Raw genomic sequence first — 18,774 nt, forward strand, 5'->3', positions numbered from 1 at the left:
TTAAAATGGGAGCTAAAGGGAAATCCCACCTTTGCGAAAACAAAAAAAAAATTGTGCGCTCTTATTTCTGTGCCAAAATAAGTCACAATAGCACGAATTGATGAAAACTTAGGTTACCAACAAGCACAATTATGGAGTATTTCACATGGTAATAGTTGGTATATACATTCAACAGACTGTACGTATAAATTATTTAAAACAAATATGTATATATGGCAAGCTAGCAAAGCTGCAATTGACTACTCTCGCTTGCCACATACATCAAACCCAAAATTATCTTTACAGGTCTGCAGCACCTTTGCATGTCATACAGGTGGTGCTCCAATCCTTGGTAGAAATATTTGGTGTAGACAACATACCTGGTCCATGTCCATAGTTGTTTCAATCATTTCCTGAAATTTGGAGAAGTCACTAGAAAGGTCAGTGAGCGGAGTAACAAACACGGCCAGCAGGAGCATCTGGTGAGACCCTTGAAGAGAAATGTACATTTTTTTATTTCACTGTTTTGGGAATTGAAGGTAAAAAAAAAAAAAAAAAGTCTAGTTAAGACTGAAAATTACGCGATTAAATACATAAAAATAAAAAAAACTGAATAGGCTAGATCAGGGGTAGCCAAACTCCGGCCCTCCAGTGGTGGAACTACAAATTCCACGAGGCTTTGCAAGATTCTCACAGCCACAGACTTGACTCCCGGAAAGGGATGCATTATGGGATTTGTAGTTTCATCACAGCTGGAGGGCTGGGTTATATGAAAATGCAGAAACCCTATACAACAGACCACCCACTGCCAGTCTCTTGTGAACACTGTCCTTCCTTCTGGAGGGTGGCTACATTTGTTCCCCATGGTCCCTGTGTGTGTTGTAAAGTAGTCACTGCTCCGAGCTCACTCCTGTGATGGACTGTAATCTCAATACAAATTCGTAAACTAAACGTGAGATTGTAGTCCATCACGGGAGCGGGTTTGGAGCAGTGGCGACTTTACAACAACACACAGGGACCATGGGGAACAAAAGTAGCCAGCCTCCAGAAGGACGGACAGTGTCAGCACCAATTCAGAGATGATTTGGGGATCTACAGCCGAGTAAGAGTGATACACAAATAAGATACAGCATTATTAGCTAAGGTACTTGAATGCATTTTTAAGATTTAACAACTGAGTTTAGTGTCACTTTAAAGGTAACATGGGGAAATGTGCATGTATGGCAGGTATATACACTGCATTGTTTTTTGCCCAGACATGCATTTTATTTTGTTAAAGCTAGGCTGTGATCAGCCAAAGCTTGATGATTGTTTACATTTCCTGCATTTGTTGGTTTTCCCCTAAGCCTAGGACATGGTTTACTTATGCACGCCGACAGATGTTTTGTAGATAAGTTCTCAACCATTAAACTGGGAATTGTTATTAAGCAGAAACATGTGGGTGCAAAAACAAACCAAAAAAACAATAAACAAAACTATAGATTCCTTTTGATTTTGTAACAATAAGACCGCAGAGAAAACAACCATGGCTTGTGTTCCTCCCATGCAGATGTCTGCTTACAAACACACTGGGCTACCTAATGACATGCATGCGATGCTCAGAATTGCACAAAGACTGGGAGTTGAATTTTGCCTGCGAGTCTCCTTTTGTTTTACAAGCGCAGTCCTGGAAATTGATGGTATTAAATATTTATACATGGGATGTACAGATTCAGGTTCTCTACTTCACAAAACAGCCGCAAACTGCAGCCTGGAAAGCAAAGAGAGCGTGAATGAAACCATCAGTGTCACAATGCTCTCATGAAGAAAAGCTGCTGTTATAGAAGGTGCTTGAGGAAGGTATTCAAGTATGAAAGAATACACAAGGAAGCCTGACAAGAGGCTGGTGTATACAACAACCCTATCTGCATTATACTGCGGAATCACATTTAGGCTCCATTCACACATCCGCGTTTGCAATTCAGCGAGTTTTTACTGGAACAAAAATTAGAAATGTTTAATAGATGCGCATTTTCTGCATTCTTGTGCGTGCGTACAAACACACAGTTGTGAACGAGCCCCATGGGAATGCATTGCCTTTTGGGTTTTAATCAATGTTCTCAGTTATCCTTTACAGCCAGATTTAGCAAGCTGTGGATTCGGAGTAGGGCTGGAGACGTTTGTCATTTGACAGGCAATATACCCATGCTTTAATGTATATGAGTAAGCCTGCAGCTGGCTCAGAGAAAGTACTGGAACCTTTTTCCCACAGGCTCAGATTCATGGCCCATCAAAAGAAGTCATAGGGATTCATATAATGGGGCAGCCAGGTGTCCAAGGTGAATGCCAGGATGAAAATGACAGCCACTCAGCAGTGTCTGTTCTCGACGCATCGGCTGAAAAGCACAATTTTCATGGGGTTCGACTGGAATATACCTTTAGGCCTTGTTCACACCAAATGCAGAGCAGATCTGGTCAGGTTTCTGCACACGCACGCTAGTCTTTTAGATGCGTTTTTGGCTTAAAAAAACAAACTATTTTTTTTTTTGTTTAACATGGGCTTTCGGTGCGTTCCAGGCATTTGCATGCGTTTTTGATGCGTTTGCAGATCCAGAGCAGGTAAAATAGGGCCTGCTGCATTTTTTTACCTGCTCTGGATCTGCACGCTGCGGTGTGAACTGGAGCTCAAAATACCATTGGAATACATTGGACGCAGTTTTGATCCGGTCTGCACCTGCTCTGCATCTGCTCCGCGCTTGGTGTGAACTAGCCCTTAAACTCAGTCGATACAGTAAAACAGCTGGCTGCCTCAAAACCTGTCCGGGTTATAAATCACTGCAGCATTGAATGAAATAAGTGAATAATGCACAAATGCGGCTTGAAAATAAATAAGACATATTACGCTCATTCAGGGGGAAAAAAGCCACAGGGTGGATCTACTCAGCCAACATACAAGGTGTCGAAAAAGGCTGAACTGACCCAATCAAGCTTACTTATCTATAATTTGCAGCACCAACATCCCGCAGCCATCGGTCTGCACTGCGGGGAAGGCGGTTTAGAAGAGGAAATGCTTTATAAAAACTATTACTAACTCAGCAGCTAATTTAGCAAAAGAAAGCATTTCTGGAGTGCGGCGTGTAAACAGCCCTGAACATTTGTAGCAGGTACTCGTTTGGGAAGTCTGCTCTGTGCTGCAGGGACACATTGCAAATGCAGCTTACATGCAGGCATGGATGGCATATCTTTGATTTAAAATTATTTTATGTGCTAGAGTAGATTTCAATTCAAATGCTACCATAAGGAGAACCAATTATGACTGGGCTTATGCTAAATCATTATTATTAAAGTGTTACGATGGGCAAAAAAAATTATGGAGTTAGTCATTAACATTCAGGGCTGAAACACACTTATGATGCAAGGCGTTAACTCTTTGCGGTGCCATTTATTTTGAATGACACTTCAATGCACTAGGGAAACACAGTTAGAACGTACATGTGATGCAGTGCACAGCAACTCAAAATGAATAGGCTGCCTTCATGCAAAGGGTGTTAAAGCAATGCACAAGTGCAGCACAGTGTCAATGGACACTAACAGCAGTTTTTGTTTTCCAGAGGTCCCCTTGTAAATCTGGCCATACACCTGTCAATTTTTCGTTCAACCCGAGGACTGAACGGAAGAAATTGACACGATTCCTCCATCAACACAAACAGCGTGTCGATCGAGAAATCACTGCAGTTTGCATTGTATTCTGACACACGCCGGCACCTTTCAAAATACCCGATCAGAGCGGGCAGCTCTTTGGTTGCCGGCTCTGATTGCACAGAGATTTTCCAGCAGGCTCCTTCCATCAGCTGATCGAGGAATGCCAGCTGAACGGGAGCCGACAGCCCGACACACTGTGCACATTTTGGCTGGTACATTAAAAAACGGCCAAAATTCGGCCAGTGTATGGGCACATAAAGACTTGTTTAGTTATCTGTTGATCCCACCAGTACAGCCATTGATTTCCCACTTCCCTTAAGGTGATAAAGCAGTTTGGGCTGCAGGGTAATTACACTTTTAACAAAACTAGAAAAAAAAAAGTTCAAAAGAGAACCATGGGGTAAGTGTTTTTCCCCATAGTTCTCTTAAGGGTCACAGGAGGACATATACTAGCGTCCTCCCGTGACCCAAAGCTCAGTATATCGCAAGCTACAGATTGCTGTATACTGAGACCGCCGCACCCAGCTGCGTGAGTGACAGCGGGCTCTTCCTATCTAGAGGCAGAGACAGCTGTATCCGCCCCCTCCCGTTCCTCCAGTCAGCGCTGGAGGATCGGACCGGGGGGGCGCGCGGTCCCTGCAGGGAGCTGACTGACAGTCACGGCTCTCTGCAGGGAGATGATCGAGATCTATTGAGCCGACCTGTGGCAGTTTCATTGTCACACATCGGCTCGAACTATAAGGATGAGTGAAAATCACTCGCCTCATAGTTCTCCTTTAAGCATACTCCAATTAGTTACTCATAGCTAGGCACAGTCAGATTTGATTGACAATACACTTGTGCTCATAAGTTTACATACCCTGGCAGAATTTATGATTTCCTGGCCATTTTTCAGAGAATATGGATGATAACACGAAAACCTCTGGTCACTCAATGGGTAGTGTTTGGCTGAAGCCATTTATTATCAAATCAACTATGTTTACTCTTTTTCAATCATAATTACAACAGAAACTGCCCAAATGACCCTGATCAAAAGTCTACATACCCCAGTTCTTAATACGGTGTGTTGCCCCCTTTAACATCAATGTCAGCTTGAAGTCTTAATCATAAATTCTGCCAGGGTATGCAAACTTACGAGCACAACTGTATATCTGGTCAGATGACCACCTCATTGGACTCACCGTCAGCTAAAATTCAAAGCGTGTACTGACAGCTGGTCTAATAAGTACTCTATTACCCATATCAGTCTGCCTATTGGATGTGAGTTTGGGTGAGATCTGGCCAGGACTGCGGTCTTCAGACGTTCTTTCTTTTCGAATATATGCCCAGTAGCGTCACCCTCCTTTACCGTTTAGTAATGGATCACTGACCCGATCCACAAGACAGGTGACATTCCTGTTAGTACACGTTCCCAAAACACACGAGACATTGTTTTAACTTGCATGTGTCCAACAGTTTGTTAAATATATATACATACATATATATATATACACACACACACACTAATTATATATATATATATACATACATATATATATATATACATATACATACATATACACACACACACATTACACACACGAAAAGAGCAAAATGGATGACCTAATCAGTCTGCTGCTTCCCCTTCACTGTGAGACCACAGGCTGAGGGCAGTCTGTAAAACCACTCTGTGGGAACACACACGCACACTGAGGGGTGGCTGAGGAATGGCACGATGTTCAATATTACACACTAAATATGGGTGTTGCTGAAACATGGTATTAAAAAGGTGCAATTAGCCTTTAAATGACTATTAAGCAGCAATATTACATTTTTGTTTTTAGATGAGCTTTACATCCTCTCTTCCATGAGAAATTAAGGAGGGAAACTATAGGCACTGCATAAACCAGAGGTCACCACCGCCACTATAAATAGCATACAGAATGAAAAGGTTACTAGAAGTAAATTCAGCTCACATGTAGGAAATGAACCATCAAATTCACCTGGAATGCCAATATTAACACTTGTCTGATTTTGAGTCGCTTCAAGGGATTTGTGCAATAAAAAAAAAACTTAAACAAATGATTTTCAAGGTTGCACACAACACTGCATGTGGAAAATTATTTTCATAAAATGAAATTGGAAGCCTGAGATGGGTCAAGGACAAAAACAGAAAAATTACATTTTGGTTGGCCGCGTGCCCGCTCTACAAGTCAATTTATTAGTTATGGCAGAGAGGACCGCATGCTAGGCCACTTCGCATCACTCTGGGGATGATGGATGACCAGCACTCTGACTTACAATGAATGTAACTCTTCCTAACGGGGGACATAATGCTTTAAAATGAGTAGCGAAACTGGAAAGCACATCAACTAATCACTAGAAGAAAGAGCAAGCAAGAAAAGATTTAACTTGAAGGTTTATTTGAATGTTAATCAATACAGTCGTTATCACTCCAACTTATTTTACCTTCCCCTTTATGGGAATCAATATAGTCATTTTCACTAATACCTCTAATGCATTATCAATTTTAAAGCTGAACTCCAGGTAGATTTGCAAAGTTAATGCATGCAGTTATGCATTAATTTAGGGGAATTGTGCTTTGACTGAACTAAACTTGCTCCAGAAGGAGTTGATCTTTTTTTTCCGGTGGTCTCCCACTATAGTTCATCATACACCAGGTACTTTTGGAAACCAAGCTCCCTGCTCCCAACAGCACAGGGCACAGTTTTTGACCAGTCATTCACCCAGCTACAGCGCAGTAAAAAGAAAAAAAAAATGATTTGCTTTAAGCAAGTTTCTTGTGAAAGCCAGAATTTGAACAAGAACTTTTAGGGTTGACGAGGCGTAGGAGAAGGCCCTTTTATTTACCTGCTCACGTGTTCTTTCTCAGGTGTCTAAGTCATTACCTGGACGTCATGAGAAACTTCTGCTACTGAGTGTCCAGTAGCAGGGTCCTCTCAGGATTCAGAAGACTGCAGCGGCATAACATCACATTGAGGTGCCTGTTCAGTGCAGGCACAGACTGCAGAGCTGGGACCACTGAAGTGGTGCCAGCAAGGGACACTGGCAGTGGAGATAGAGTAGGGGAGTAGGAGAGATTTCACAGGGTGTGTATAGATAAGTCATGGGAAAAGGGAAGGAGGAGGGGCGTTTGCCCAGAGATTGGCTTCAAGCAAAATCTGTTTGAAGTCCTAGTTCACATTATCCACTAGGTGCCAGTCCCAGGTTCCATTTTAAAACAACAGTAGGATAGCAGCTATTTGTCCCAGTGCCATGTGGTAACCAGCCAGCAACAGCACTGCACCTGCGTGCTGTCAGTGACAGCTGGGGGTCCAGCACTAAGTCTAGGAGCTAGTCCTGTGTTTCAGATCCTGCTACAGACCACTCTCTATAGGATCAATAGGCACATTTATCTGTTCCTTTCTGAAAAGGCAACAATACTTGAAACCATTTGATTAGTTGCAGATGTTCTGGCATGATAGAAAATCTCTGCCATCAAAACTTATACTTTACTGGCTTTTAAATACATGGTCACAGTAGTACACACTTATTTTTCGGAAATATATAGGTTGCACTCAATGGACCCGTGTCTTTTTTCAACCTGACTAACTATGTAACTATGAAAGTTTGAAATCTGGTGCACTGCTAGCTAACACCAGATAGCCTGCCACTGGATGTCCAATCAAACAACAAAGATCATACACATTCACAACTAGTGACACAGACCTTCGTATTTTTCCAGGGCTTGTACGACATTGGGCAGCTGGTTCACCGCCTGGTACAGTCTGTAGCAGTCTTGCAGGTTTGCATTCTGTCTCTGGAATTTCTTCGCCAGCCGGTTAAGATCTGGAAAACGTCGCAGAAGATCTTCCTGGAGACTCTGCCTGAGCTCAACATCGGTCACAAACGCCTCCACCAAGTTCAGCCTGAAGAACATCATCATATATTAGCGTATTGTAGGCAACAACAAAGGACAACTCATAGGCTTTGCATTCGAGGAAAAGTCAAAATCATACACAAATGCATGTCACGGTGAGGGGGTTAAATCCATCCTGCTATTGTGTTCTGTTTGGCGTTTTCACTTTCGGCACCCCCAAATTTTTGTTTGGGCTTTATCCGGTCAGGAGTGCGATGGGATCCACTACATTCCCCATCCATACCAGACCCATATCTCGTATCAAGGTTTTAGAGGGATCACATACCGTTTTTTACATTTTTAGATTCGGGTGTCTTGAGAATGTGCATACTTTGAAAGGGTGTCTTTGAAAAAGGGTTGAGAAACGCTGCTCTAAACGATAGGGACATAGATTGAACTGGTGACCAATGCTCAAGTTCCAGCCCTGAAAGATCACACTGCTATGCTATCTTTCACCTGCAGATCTGAAATGACAGCACATATTCAATGTAAAACATGGATGGTGTCCTCTGTGTTCCGCAACAAGGATCAGGCAGCAGGGGAATTTGATTATGACAGAGAGCCCCCTTACGTCTGCAGAAAAGTTTACCTTTAGGGTATTCTGTAAAAGGTAAATCGCTGTAGTGAAATATTACCCGACTAAAAGCCTCAAGTTCAATCTAGAAAACATTACGCTCTTTATACGAGCACTTTCCAGGCAAATAAACGGCAAACACGGCAGTCGTTAATTACTACCACAATGACTTTTAGAGAGTTCATCCATATATCATAAACACGGCCATCCCAAGATGTATGAGCAGGCAAGACAACACCAACATAAAAATAAGTCACTGTAAACAGCTCGTATTGCCATTTTTTCTCACATCCAGGCACCACTAAACACACTGCAATGCAGAGATAGTGGAAGGGAGATTGCTGCAGTCACAACACAGAATGGATTTCCAGTAACAAGTCGGGCTGGAGCTAACCGTCAAACTGACACTTTCACAAAGCACAGAACACAGCTGAAATATATCTGCTCAATGTTACTTTGTAATCAAGAGCTTGTATGAAAGAGAAACAGGATTCAGACCCATCTTATCTCTTTATAGGTGATCTGGAAGCACATATATTTTACAATAGACCGAGGATGGACATAAATCTCTAGCATGGAAAAAAAAAATGAACCCGGCTGGACCGCTAAATTTCCTGTGCTTAGCTGACACGTTCAGCTGGCTTATATGTTGTTATCACCAGTTTATTCAATAAAGAGGGCCAGGAGACCAGAGAAATATCCACCAACAACCAATTACTAATCACTTGATTGAAAGGTCACCATTACAACACAATACAGGAAATTCAATCAAGTAAATAAAATTGGTCCGGGGGGCTGTTTCTAGTACAACACCATTGCTGACTAGTTTAGGTAGGAGGGTGTGTAGACAACACTCTACTCCATATTGGAGTCGCGTTTAAAAAATACTTCTGTGCTGGTTAGCGTCAGTGATAAAATTACACATTTCTGCAAAAGGTGTTCAGAAATGGTCATTACCAAATATAAAGAAGGTGCAGCCTTGAATAGGTGCAACAATGTTATGTGAAATATAATGTAAGCAATAAAAGAGCACATTTCATTCAGACATTAGTTTATTTTTTTCAGCAATGGTAATAAAAGCAAAACACTTACGTTCAAAGATATTAAACAAATGGGTGCTTCAAACAAAATGGCAGAGTGGTGTGTGTGTGCGTGCGCAAGACTAATGGGCCTTTTATAACCAATTCACAGAGCCATTCGCCCTGTTAATCTTTCCGAACGTTCATTCTGTTTGAATAGACGCAAAAACAAATGTTCTTAGATATATTTTCTTATCAGGTTGAATGTGTGTAATATAATACTGAGTTATAGCCACTAGATGGAGTTGAGGCGCAACTATCCAATGATCCTCCCCTCCATCTAGAGGCCAAAATGCAGTATTACATCACATACATTCACCCTGAAGAAAATCTCTCTGAATATTCTATTCACACAGAGCATACATTCAGAATTGGTTGCAAATTGGTTATACATAGACCCCCTCAGTCTTGCGCGTCTATAAATACATCACAAGAGGCTGTCACTGTGCAATCTGCATCAGCCTGGGTTCACCTCTGTTAGAGCAGCCCCACATCCACTGATTGAAGGGTTTCACTGATTACATGCAGCGGTAACGCTGTGTGCATCTAGCTGTTTTGCAGTTGAACAGTTAAGACCAGGCTTCTAATGTTTAAAAGAACACCCCTGTAGTCTATAATCGTGAGTGCAGAGCAGGACTACAACTTGGTGTCACCTTGAGAAAAAGGTATATCTTTTTCTGGTATATAATTATTTTTCCAAAGATCTTGGAGTGCTAAAGGCACTTAGAGAGAAGGTAGGATGCACAGGCCATGGAAGAGGCGAGTGAACTCTGGTTGCAATGACCAGCCAGTTTGATTTTTGTTTACCTTAACACTTCCCTCTGCATCACCATGCAGTGGATTGAGACATTCACATGACCCTACACAGATAACAGCATCTCATTTCCAAGTTCTGACATTTTGCTTAAAACCCTTCCTATACAGCTTTGCAAGACAAGTGGAAGAATTTCCTACAATATATACACAGTGACTGTGTGGAGGAGAGAGCCCAGGGGCATCCTTGATAAAGTGGTCTCTACCCGAAAAACATCAAGTCAGTATTACATTCAGCCAATAGTGATATTAGGTCTGCCCTTATTTCCACAACCCCACAATCAATGCATATACACTGAGTGGCCAGATTATTATGACCACCCCATCAGTACTTCGTTGGGCCATGAGATGACTTCGTTTGGCCGCCTCGTGACTCAACGAGATGTTGAAAAGTGATGCAAGGAATCTGAAACTGCACTGTTGCCCTTCTGTTGTCTTGTACCAGTCTTGCCACTCTCCGTTCTGCCCTAACATTGACTAGTCGCTGACGGCCACAATTCGCACATTCAGTCCCAGATTTCGGGCTGACAGTCCAGTCCAAACACTTTAACAATGAGCCCCTCTTGAACATTTAACGAATTCTGCTGTTTTGCTGATACTCGCTCCATGGCACTGAGCGCCAACAATCATCCCACGTTCAAAGGCTGTTAAATCGCGTTGTTTACCCATATCTTCAGAAAACAAATCACTTCTACTGTCGTGGTAAACAACCTACTTCCCTATTTATAATGGTCTGGCCCTCTAGCAACTTCAGCGCGAAATTATAGCTAATTTGCCTACAAACGTCAGGAGGTCATAATAAACTGGCCACTCAGTGTATGTGTACAACTTGATTTGCTATTCATTAACCAATCTTTAAAGTTCTAACAATTCTATGGTATTTTTTCAGCAGCAATCTTAACTTTAGATTTAGATGGATGAATTTTCTATCATACATAATCATAAGATTAGATTTAGATGGATGGCTTGGCCATCATAAATAATCATGCCTTCAACTAATTAACACTAGGATATGAATCTTCCTGCCTGGTATGCTATGCTAGTGAATGGAATCTTGCTTCTAATTAATCACTTTGTTAATTTGCTGGTACTTTAATCCCTCTAATCATTGTGTTAATGTGAATTGTACACAACAATTTGTATGAGAATTTTGGATGAGTTTTTCAAATCCCTTTCCTCACTTAACTGCTCTTTTTGTGTCGTTCTTACATATAATAATATACTGCAGTACTTCTCTCGCTGACACTAACCAGCACATAATTATTAAGCTTCCCTTTGCAGTTCTGCAGCGACAGCCTCCGGCAGTCTTATCACGGACGCAGTTAAAGGTCAGGATGCTGCTCATGGGTGCATGCCGGACCATGAGTATAAGTTGCTGCAAAGGCGGGTTTCAGCTCAGGTATGGTGAAAGAGCAGGATCTATTTCAGCAGAACATGGATTAGGCAGACCCGCTTGTGCCCTAACCTTGCACAGGACCTACATGCCCCCGCCCTCCCCAACCACAGCTATACTCTGGAGAGAGGAGTACAGGGCTCTGTGTACGCAAGTAACTGCTTTACATATTCAAGTGTTAAGGCAGCAGAGTCCAGTACCAACACAACACAACACAGGAACACTTTAAAGAGAAATGTAAATTGATTTTTTTTCATCTATAAGCTTTAAATGTGTAGAAATTATCAAATGGCTTAAAATAAATTTTCAGGGGGGCGTGGCTTACCTATGGCGGCGGCTGGACGTGCCTAATTGAGGCTCCCTCTCCATCCCCGAGCTGCTCGCTATTTTGTGGACTCTTCGCCTCACCCATCTCAGATTCCTCATGGGGAAAAGAAGCCAGAAGTCGGGCTCCGCTAAGGGACCGAATGCGGGCTTGCTCAAGCGCCTGTGGGCGGCGGATTCCCTGCCAGAAGACCGGGAGGCCCTGCATGCGCCTGCGACCCTATAGCCAGCGCGGCCTAGCATGGACTCCACGCGACGCCGACAGCCCCTGCAGGTGGGCACCTCGGCGCCTACGGGTACGGAAGACTCAGATGACGGCTCTGAGATGTCGGTCCGCACACTAGCCCACTCCCTACCGACCAAAAGGGAGCCGTCGGCCATGTTCCTGCGCCTCGAGACCTCCATCAAATCCGACCTAACGGCGCTTCGCTCCAAACTCTCGCACACATTGCACCGCGTTGAAGTGACGGAGGACCGCCTGGATGATCACGCTCAGGCCATCCGCGAACTGCAGAATCAGGGTAAGCAAGCATGGCTCCATACCCGCCAAGCCCTGTACAAGATTGAGGACCAGGAAAACAGGAACCGCAGGAACAACCTCCGCCTACGCGGCCTTCCTGTGACGTCAGTGCGTTTGCATTACTACACTGACAAGGCCCTCAGAAGTGGATTTCGATGGCGCCAAGATTCAAATCTTCCCGGATCTCTCTCCGGAGACCCTCGCACGTAGACGACAGCTGAGACCCCTACTGCAACAACTGAAGGACTCCCATATACCGTATCGTTGGGGATTTCCCGCCTGCCTCATCGCCACCCGAGGGGGCAGATCGGCGGTGCTACGATTCCCGGAAGAACTGGCAGAGCTTCCTGATTGGGCTGACCTCCCACCGGTATGGCGTTTTACCCCATCTCTACAATGGCAACAGGCAGAACCGAAGCAGCAACGCGGCTCCCGGAGCAGGCCTCCCCCCCACACCCCCCTGGGGATTGATATGGCATGCATTATGCCTTTCGCTCTGCTGGGAGAACACCAGCTCTCTCATCTTGGTCGTTTTGAGACCTAGTGAGGTGCCCCCCCTTACCCGATTGGGGGAGGCATCGAGGCGAAGTTGTCCACCACCTACGCAACACCTGTTCGTATTGTGCTCCATCTGTATCCTGTGATGATTACCTTACTGTTGAGCATTTGTTGGTTAAGCTCTGTTAGAATATACTAAGTTTATATAATACCTTTGTATGCACTCGGGGATGAAGTGAGGCCTTACGCATTTCCCCATAGCTGAACCCTATTTCGGGTCCTGCCATGTGTGGCCCTCCACCCCCCATAGGCCATGCCTTCCTGGGGGACTCCTGGTCCCTCGCAAAGGCATTTCCTGAGGCAGGTTCTTCTGCCCATGTGTCAGCGAAACTCCCGCTCTGCGCATGCGCAGCGGAGAACAAACACGCGCAGACAATACTCTCGTATAATGTGTGAGGCCTAAACTCTCCACGTAAACGTTTCCAGATACTGTCTGAATTACAGCGATGCGGAGCGGACGTGGTCTTCCTCCAGGAGGAGATTGATTAAGGCACAGCAGTATCCGATCTGGTACAACAGCGCCTCTCCCACCAAACGAGCCAAGGGAGTCGCCTTTGGGTTTCGTAGGGGACTCTCTGTGCAGCTCCATGATCGCTTGAATGACCCTGAGGGTCGGTTTCTTCTGCAAAAAGCATATAAGAAATCTATAGTTCCCACCCTGAACGCGGCCAAATCTCTCATTCCTAGGCATTGGAGATCCACTCAGGTACCACCCATACAGGCCTGTTTCCAGAAGATTGACCACACTAGACTACTGGAAGAGCTCATGCACACCGCAAAGGACTCCTACTCCACTTTCTACAAACATTGGGCCTGTTGGTTGTTCTTTAAGGACACGGACACGTATAAGTCCCACCTAGTGGACCCAAAGACTCAGATCCAGTCGCACGCCTAAGCGGAAACTCCCCATGGGGGGTTTTGTAGGTTTTGCACCTTTTGTACCTTTACATCTACATTTGTTTATTCTGTATACCTTTGTACCTAAATATTTGTATACCGTCCTACTATAGGCATTTACCCGATGGACCTCCATACTCGGTAGCAAAGTCGGGTGTGCGTAACCGGTTACGAGAATATACAAAACTGTACATGATAGTAATGACGGTGAATAAGGATGTTCTTTATTATACTGTATGCCTACGTCACACGCTTGCATCTATAGAGTAAGGTCTTGCCCCCCCCCCCCCCATCTCTCCCCTCTCACTCCCCTCTGAGTCAATGTCTTTCCCCGGTCATTGTCCCCATACCTGGTACCGTGTCACAATGATTCTGCTTGTTAACATTCTGCGCTTGTTATGTCGTACCATGTGTGACGTGGTAAATGTATTATATGTTTTGAAAACCAATAAAACAGAATAAATAAAAAAAAATACATTTTCAGCCACTACCTGCAGCAAATATACAAATCAACATCAATGTAACTTGTGACATGTTTGGTAGGAGTAAAAGACAAATGCATTAAAAAGGTACAATAGTCCTTTAGGTAAACTACCATTCCATTGTTGTTGTACAGGACTTAGGCTCCATTCACATATATCGTTTGCGTTTCCTCGCATGGTTTTCCATGCGGAATAGACAGCGCGGCATGCAAACGATAAAATCTTTACATCTGCACGGAGTCTGCTCATTTGAGTCTATTACTATACGTGCGGAATCGGTTATAAAAAATTGCACTTGGACTATTTTGGTGTGGCCGCCGCAAAAGTAAAAAAACAATGCACTTTAAAGTGCATTGTTTTCTATGTTTAGAGCAGCGGCCGGATACGCGCAGACAACCGCTCCTGTGTGAATGGAGCCTCATATACTGTAGCACAAACAGTTTGCACAGCACTTTACAACATATGGGGAGACAGTACAATTACAATACCGTACAAAAGGATTAAAAGGACCCTGCTTGGGAGAGCTTACAATCTACGAGGGGCAAGTAATACAGAAGGTAATAACTGTAAGGGATAAGCTGATTGAAGGAGTAGATGTACAGTTTTTAAGAGGAGGTAGTGGGGTTCCGTGAAGGTTAGTTTTCAGTGATTGCAAAAAGGCAGACAGATCAGGAGATAGCCATATAGATGGTGGTAGGGCGTTCCAGAGGATGGAGAGACTCTGGAGAAGTCCTGGAGGTGAGCATGGTAGAAGGTGATGAGGGCGCTAGACAGCAGGAGATCTCGGGAGGAGCAGAGAGGACGGTTTGGGTGATGTCTTCAGATGAGGTTGGAGATGTAGCTGAGGGGCAGAGTTGTGGCTGGCTTTGTATGATGTTAATATTTTGAATTTTATGTGTTGTGCTATTGGAAGCAGGTGAAGATATTGGCGGCGTGGGGGGTGTTAAGGCCACTGAGTAGTTGGGGTGCGGTGGATGCGTCTGGCAGCAGCATTTATGATAGACTGAGTGAGGATAGTCAATTTAGAGTCAGGCTAAGGACAAGGAAGTTGCAGTAGTCAAGGCGAGAGATGAGAGAGTGAATTAGTAGCTTTGTGGTGTCATTGGTTAAGAAAGGGTGAAGCTTAGAAATGTTAGAGGTTAAGATGGCAAGATTTGGTCAGAGATTGGATGTGGGGCCTAAGGGCAGAGGGTCAGTCCAGCATCACACCTAGCACCCAAGAATGTGTGGAAGGACTGATAATTTAAATGGACACTGTACAATTCACATGCCCAATTTGCAGGTGCTTATTTGATAAATGACAAGTACAAGGGGTCTGATTCAGGAGCAAGCAATGCCAACAAGTGCAGATTACATTTCTAAGTCCAAAATTAAATCTCAACTGTTTTTGTAACCTTTTGGCTAGAGGGCTAGGCAATGTTCTACCGTTAATGATTTGTCTTTCAAATTATGCAACTGAAACATTACATTGAAAACCTAAACCAATGGAAGTTATTTACTTAACATTTTTAAGCCAAGTTAATAAAAAAGAAATTAAATGGACAGACTCAGGAACAGTAGAGGACACTAAATCTATGTTATCCATTATGTAAGAAGAAGAGAAAAAAACAAAAAACTGTTTAGTGATCTCCAGTCAGCACACAACAAGCCTTTGCTGACATCTAGCGGTCAAATACGATGATGAAGCTGAACTCCAGCAAGCAGATAAATGCAGAGCTGAAATGTGTGTCAACTGCTCTAACACCTATTTACACACCTCTGCCGCACTATGTTTGACAACTATTCAGAGCTAACAGCCCTGTACAGAAAAATTATCAATCAGTATCTGAAAAAGGATCAGGAAGGATTTTTTTTCCCTGTTGGAGTAAATATCTCTATAGGTTGAACTCAATGGACATGTGTCTTTTTTCAACCTGACTATGTAACTAAGACAGGCAGCACTGTGCAATGTAAACAGAGCTTCTCTAGTTCAGTTCTGGCACTTTCAGCTTCAGCCTGATTTCTGGTCTGGAAGGGATTGCTGAAAGTTCCAGCTAAACTCCAGGTAAACAGGTATGTACAGATAAAATACATATAAGTGGTTTACCTGTCAAAGGATTTGCATTTCTGTCCATACAGTTCTGAGATTTACACAGCCCTGCCACTTAAAAAAACAAGCCTGGAGACTAGACCTTTCTCTACTGCACTTTTTTCCCTATTATCTTTTCAGAAATCTCAATAGATTGTCATCTGCTCCTGTGGGTATGGACCAAACACCATGAGATCAAATAGCATGGTGGCCAAACAGTTATTAGTCTGGTCTTGCAGCACTGGGGCACTAGCTTCAAATACCATTCAGAACACTATTCACACAAAGTTTTTATATCCTCCCTATGTCTGCGTGAGTTTCCTCTGGGTGTTCTGGTTTTCTCTCACAACGTAAACTTGCTGTCATGTTTGTATTGCAGTTTGTGTCCACGTGAGGGAGACTGCTCCTATTTGTCATGGTTCCCAACACAGAAAGTGATGGGAAATTCTACATTTTAACGTTTTACCAAAGCGGGTGATAGAAACTACTTCAATTGTTACAGTGACAGCTGTCATTTTCCTCACTTTAGAAAGATTTAATTTAACTTGTTAGGTCTCCAATGAAAGAAAGTGAACATGGACAGCAGGAAAACAGAAATGGCGATTTTTAACCATTCCCTATTCAAAACAAAACTAAACATATAGTTTGGCATTAGATATACTGTAATTCAATGTAAAATTGGTTCTAGAGTGACTCTCGCTTAAGAGCCCATTCACACCAGTGTGGCTGCGGATCAGCATGGTTTCTACGCTGATTTCAAAAGGGAGGTTTTGGGAGTTTTTAATTGCGTTTCAGCGCTGAAATGTCATAAAAAGCTACCAAAACCGCTAAAATCGGGCTTACAGGTTAACCCCCTAAAATCAAAAGCCCTTAATATTAATCTCCCTTCAAACTTCCTATCGACGCTCCAAGATTCCTTTCAATACCAGTGGTAAAGAACGAAACTTAAATACCATGGAGTCTTCCTCACTAATGATTATCACACCCTGTTTGACACCAACTACCCACCCCTTCGCCGTAAACTTCAAACTTTGCTCTCTATATGGTCTGCCTACTCCCTCTCCTGGCTAGGACGGGTTGCGGCCGCCAAAATGTCTTACCTCCCGAAACTGCTCTATCTCTTCTGAATACTCCCAGTAGCGGTACCCTTGCATTATTTGAACGTCTTCCGGGGACAACTCCTCAGGTACATTTGGCAAGGTCGCAGACCCCGGGTCTCCAAGACGATCCTATACCAACCCCGTAGGGCGGGAGGTTTGGGTGTCCCCAATTTAGCCAAATACTAATCAGGCTGCTCAAATATCACAACTCACTAAATTGCACACGCTCACTGAAACTCCTTTGTGGGTAGCACTGGAAGCGATGGATAGCAGCCCCCTCCAAATACAGAACCTGTTGACCCGTGCCGATAGGAAAACGTTGACTAATCCCATCACTCTGCATTCCCTCAGGGTATGGGATGGGTCAAGTACTCTGGAGGACTGATGTCGCCTCATATTCCCCTCCTCTCTTTTCTACATAACCCCATTTACCCCAAGAATGGAGTCGACTCCGTCCTACCGGCACTGGGACACAGCAGGCATCACACAGATCCACAAGCTCATCACCCCCACGGGCTTTAAAACATTCCCCCAATTACGCCCCACATACCGCCTACCGGCAAGCGAAAACCTTTAGATATTTACAAATAAAACACTGTGTTACCACCACAGTTCGCTTCCCGGTGGGCTGTCCTTTGTTGACACAATTTGAGAGGAGCTGCAGAGATGATCCTCACTCGCCGGTCCTGGTCTCCCTAATATACGCAAACCTCCTTTCCATAGGCGTTCCCTCGACCCACAAATATATGCACAGTTGGGCTACTGATCTGGGGATGGCGGTGGACAAAATACCATGGCAACAGATATGGGCTACCACGTCTTCCTGCTCCCGCAATGCGACGACAGTGGAGACCAATTACAAGGCTTTTGTATAGGTGGTACATGGTGCCCAGTCTTCTGGCCCATGTCACACCAGGCAGCTCAGCAAGGGGGGACTACCTCCATATATGATGGAACTGCCCGATCGCACAGGGGCTCTGGTACCAGGTGAACACGATGCTTAGTACCCTCACCAAGAGAAATGTACACCTGGCCCCAAGTGAAGCTCTGCTGAATGTTAAGCCGCCCGACATATCCAAATACGAATTCCAACCCCTCACCCATGTGCTTACAGCAGCGAAACAGGTTATAGCCAGCGCTTGGCTCTCAAACACCCCGAGTATCTCAGCTGTTAAAAACAGAATCCACTGGGCTATGATTAACGAGAAGCTGACTGCAAAATTACTAGACAACCTCTCCAAATTCAAGTATGGGAACCATGGGTTGACAATTTCTTCCCACTGAACTTTGATAGAACTCTGCTGGCCATGTGACTTGAAACCCAACTTCTCGATAATGCATGGCCCACGCCGCACAATCCTCCCAGGCGTCACCACTAAACCCTCCCCCCCCCCCCCCTTTTCTCTCT

General features: G+C 44.0%; 1 protein-coding gene across 1 annotated transcript in view; it reads right to left on the reverse strand.

The window, feature by feature from the left end:
• Positions 1 to 18,774, reverse strand: part of MSH2 (mutS homolog 2) — a 100,089-nt gene that overhangs the window by 43,341 nt on the left and 37,974 nt on the right. Inside the window, exons 7-8 of the mRNA XM_018576307.1 lie at positions 7,369 to 7,568; positions 360 to 469 (exon numbers count right to left, since the gene is read on the reverse strand). Of these exons, the coding sequence (XP_018431809.1) occupies positions 360 to 469; positions 7,369 to 7,568 (310 nt within the window). The remainder of the gene's footprint in view (positions 1 to 359; positions 470 to 7,368; positions 7,569 to 18,774) is intronic.

The sequence above is a fragment of the Nanorana parkeri genome, unplaced genomic scaffold (genome assembly GCF_000935625.1).
Source record: "Nanorana parkeri isolate BGI_ZX_2015 unplaced genomic scaffold, ASM93562v1 scaffold63, whole genome shotgun sequence".
NCBI classification, from domain to species: domain Eukaryota; kingdom Metazoa; phylum Chordata; class Amphibia; order Anura; family Dicroglossidae; genus Nanorana; species Nanorana parkeri.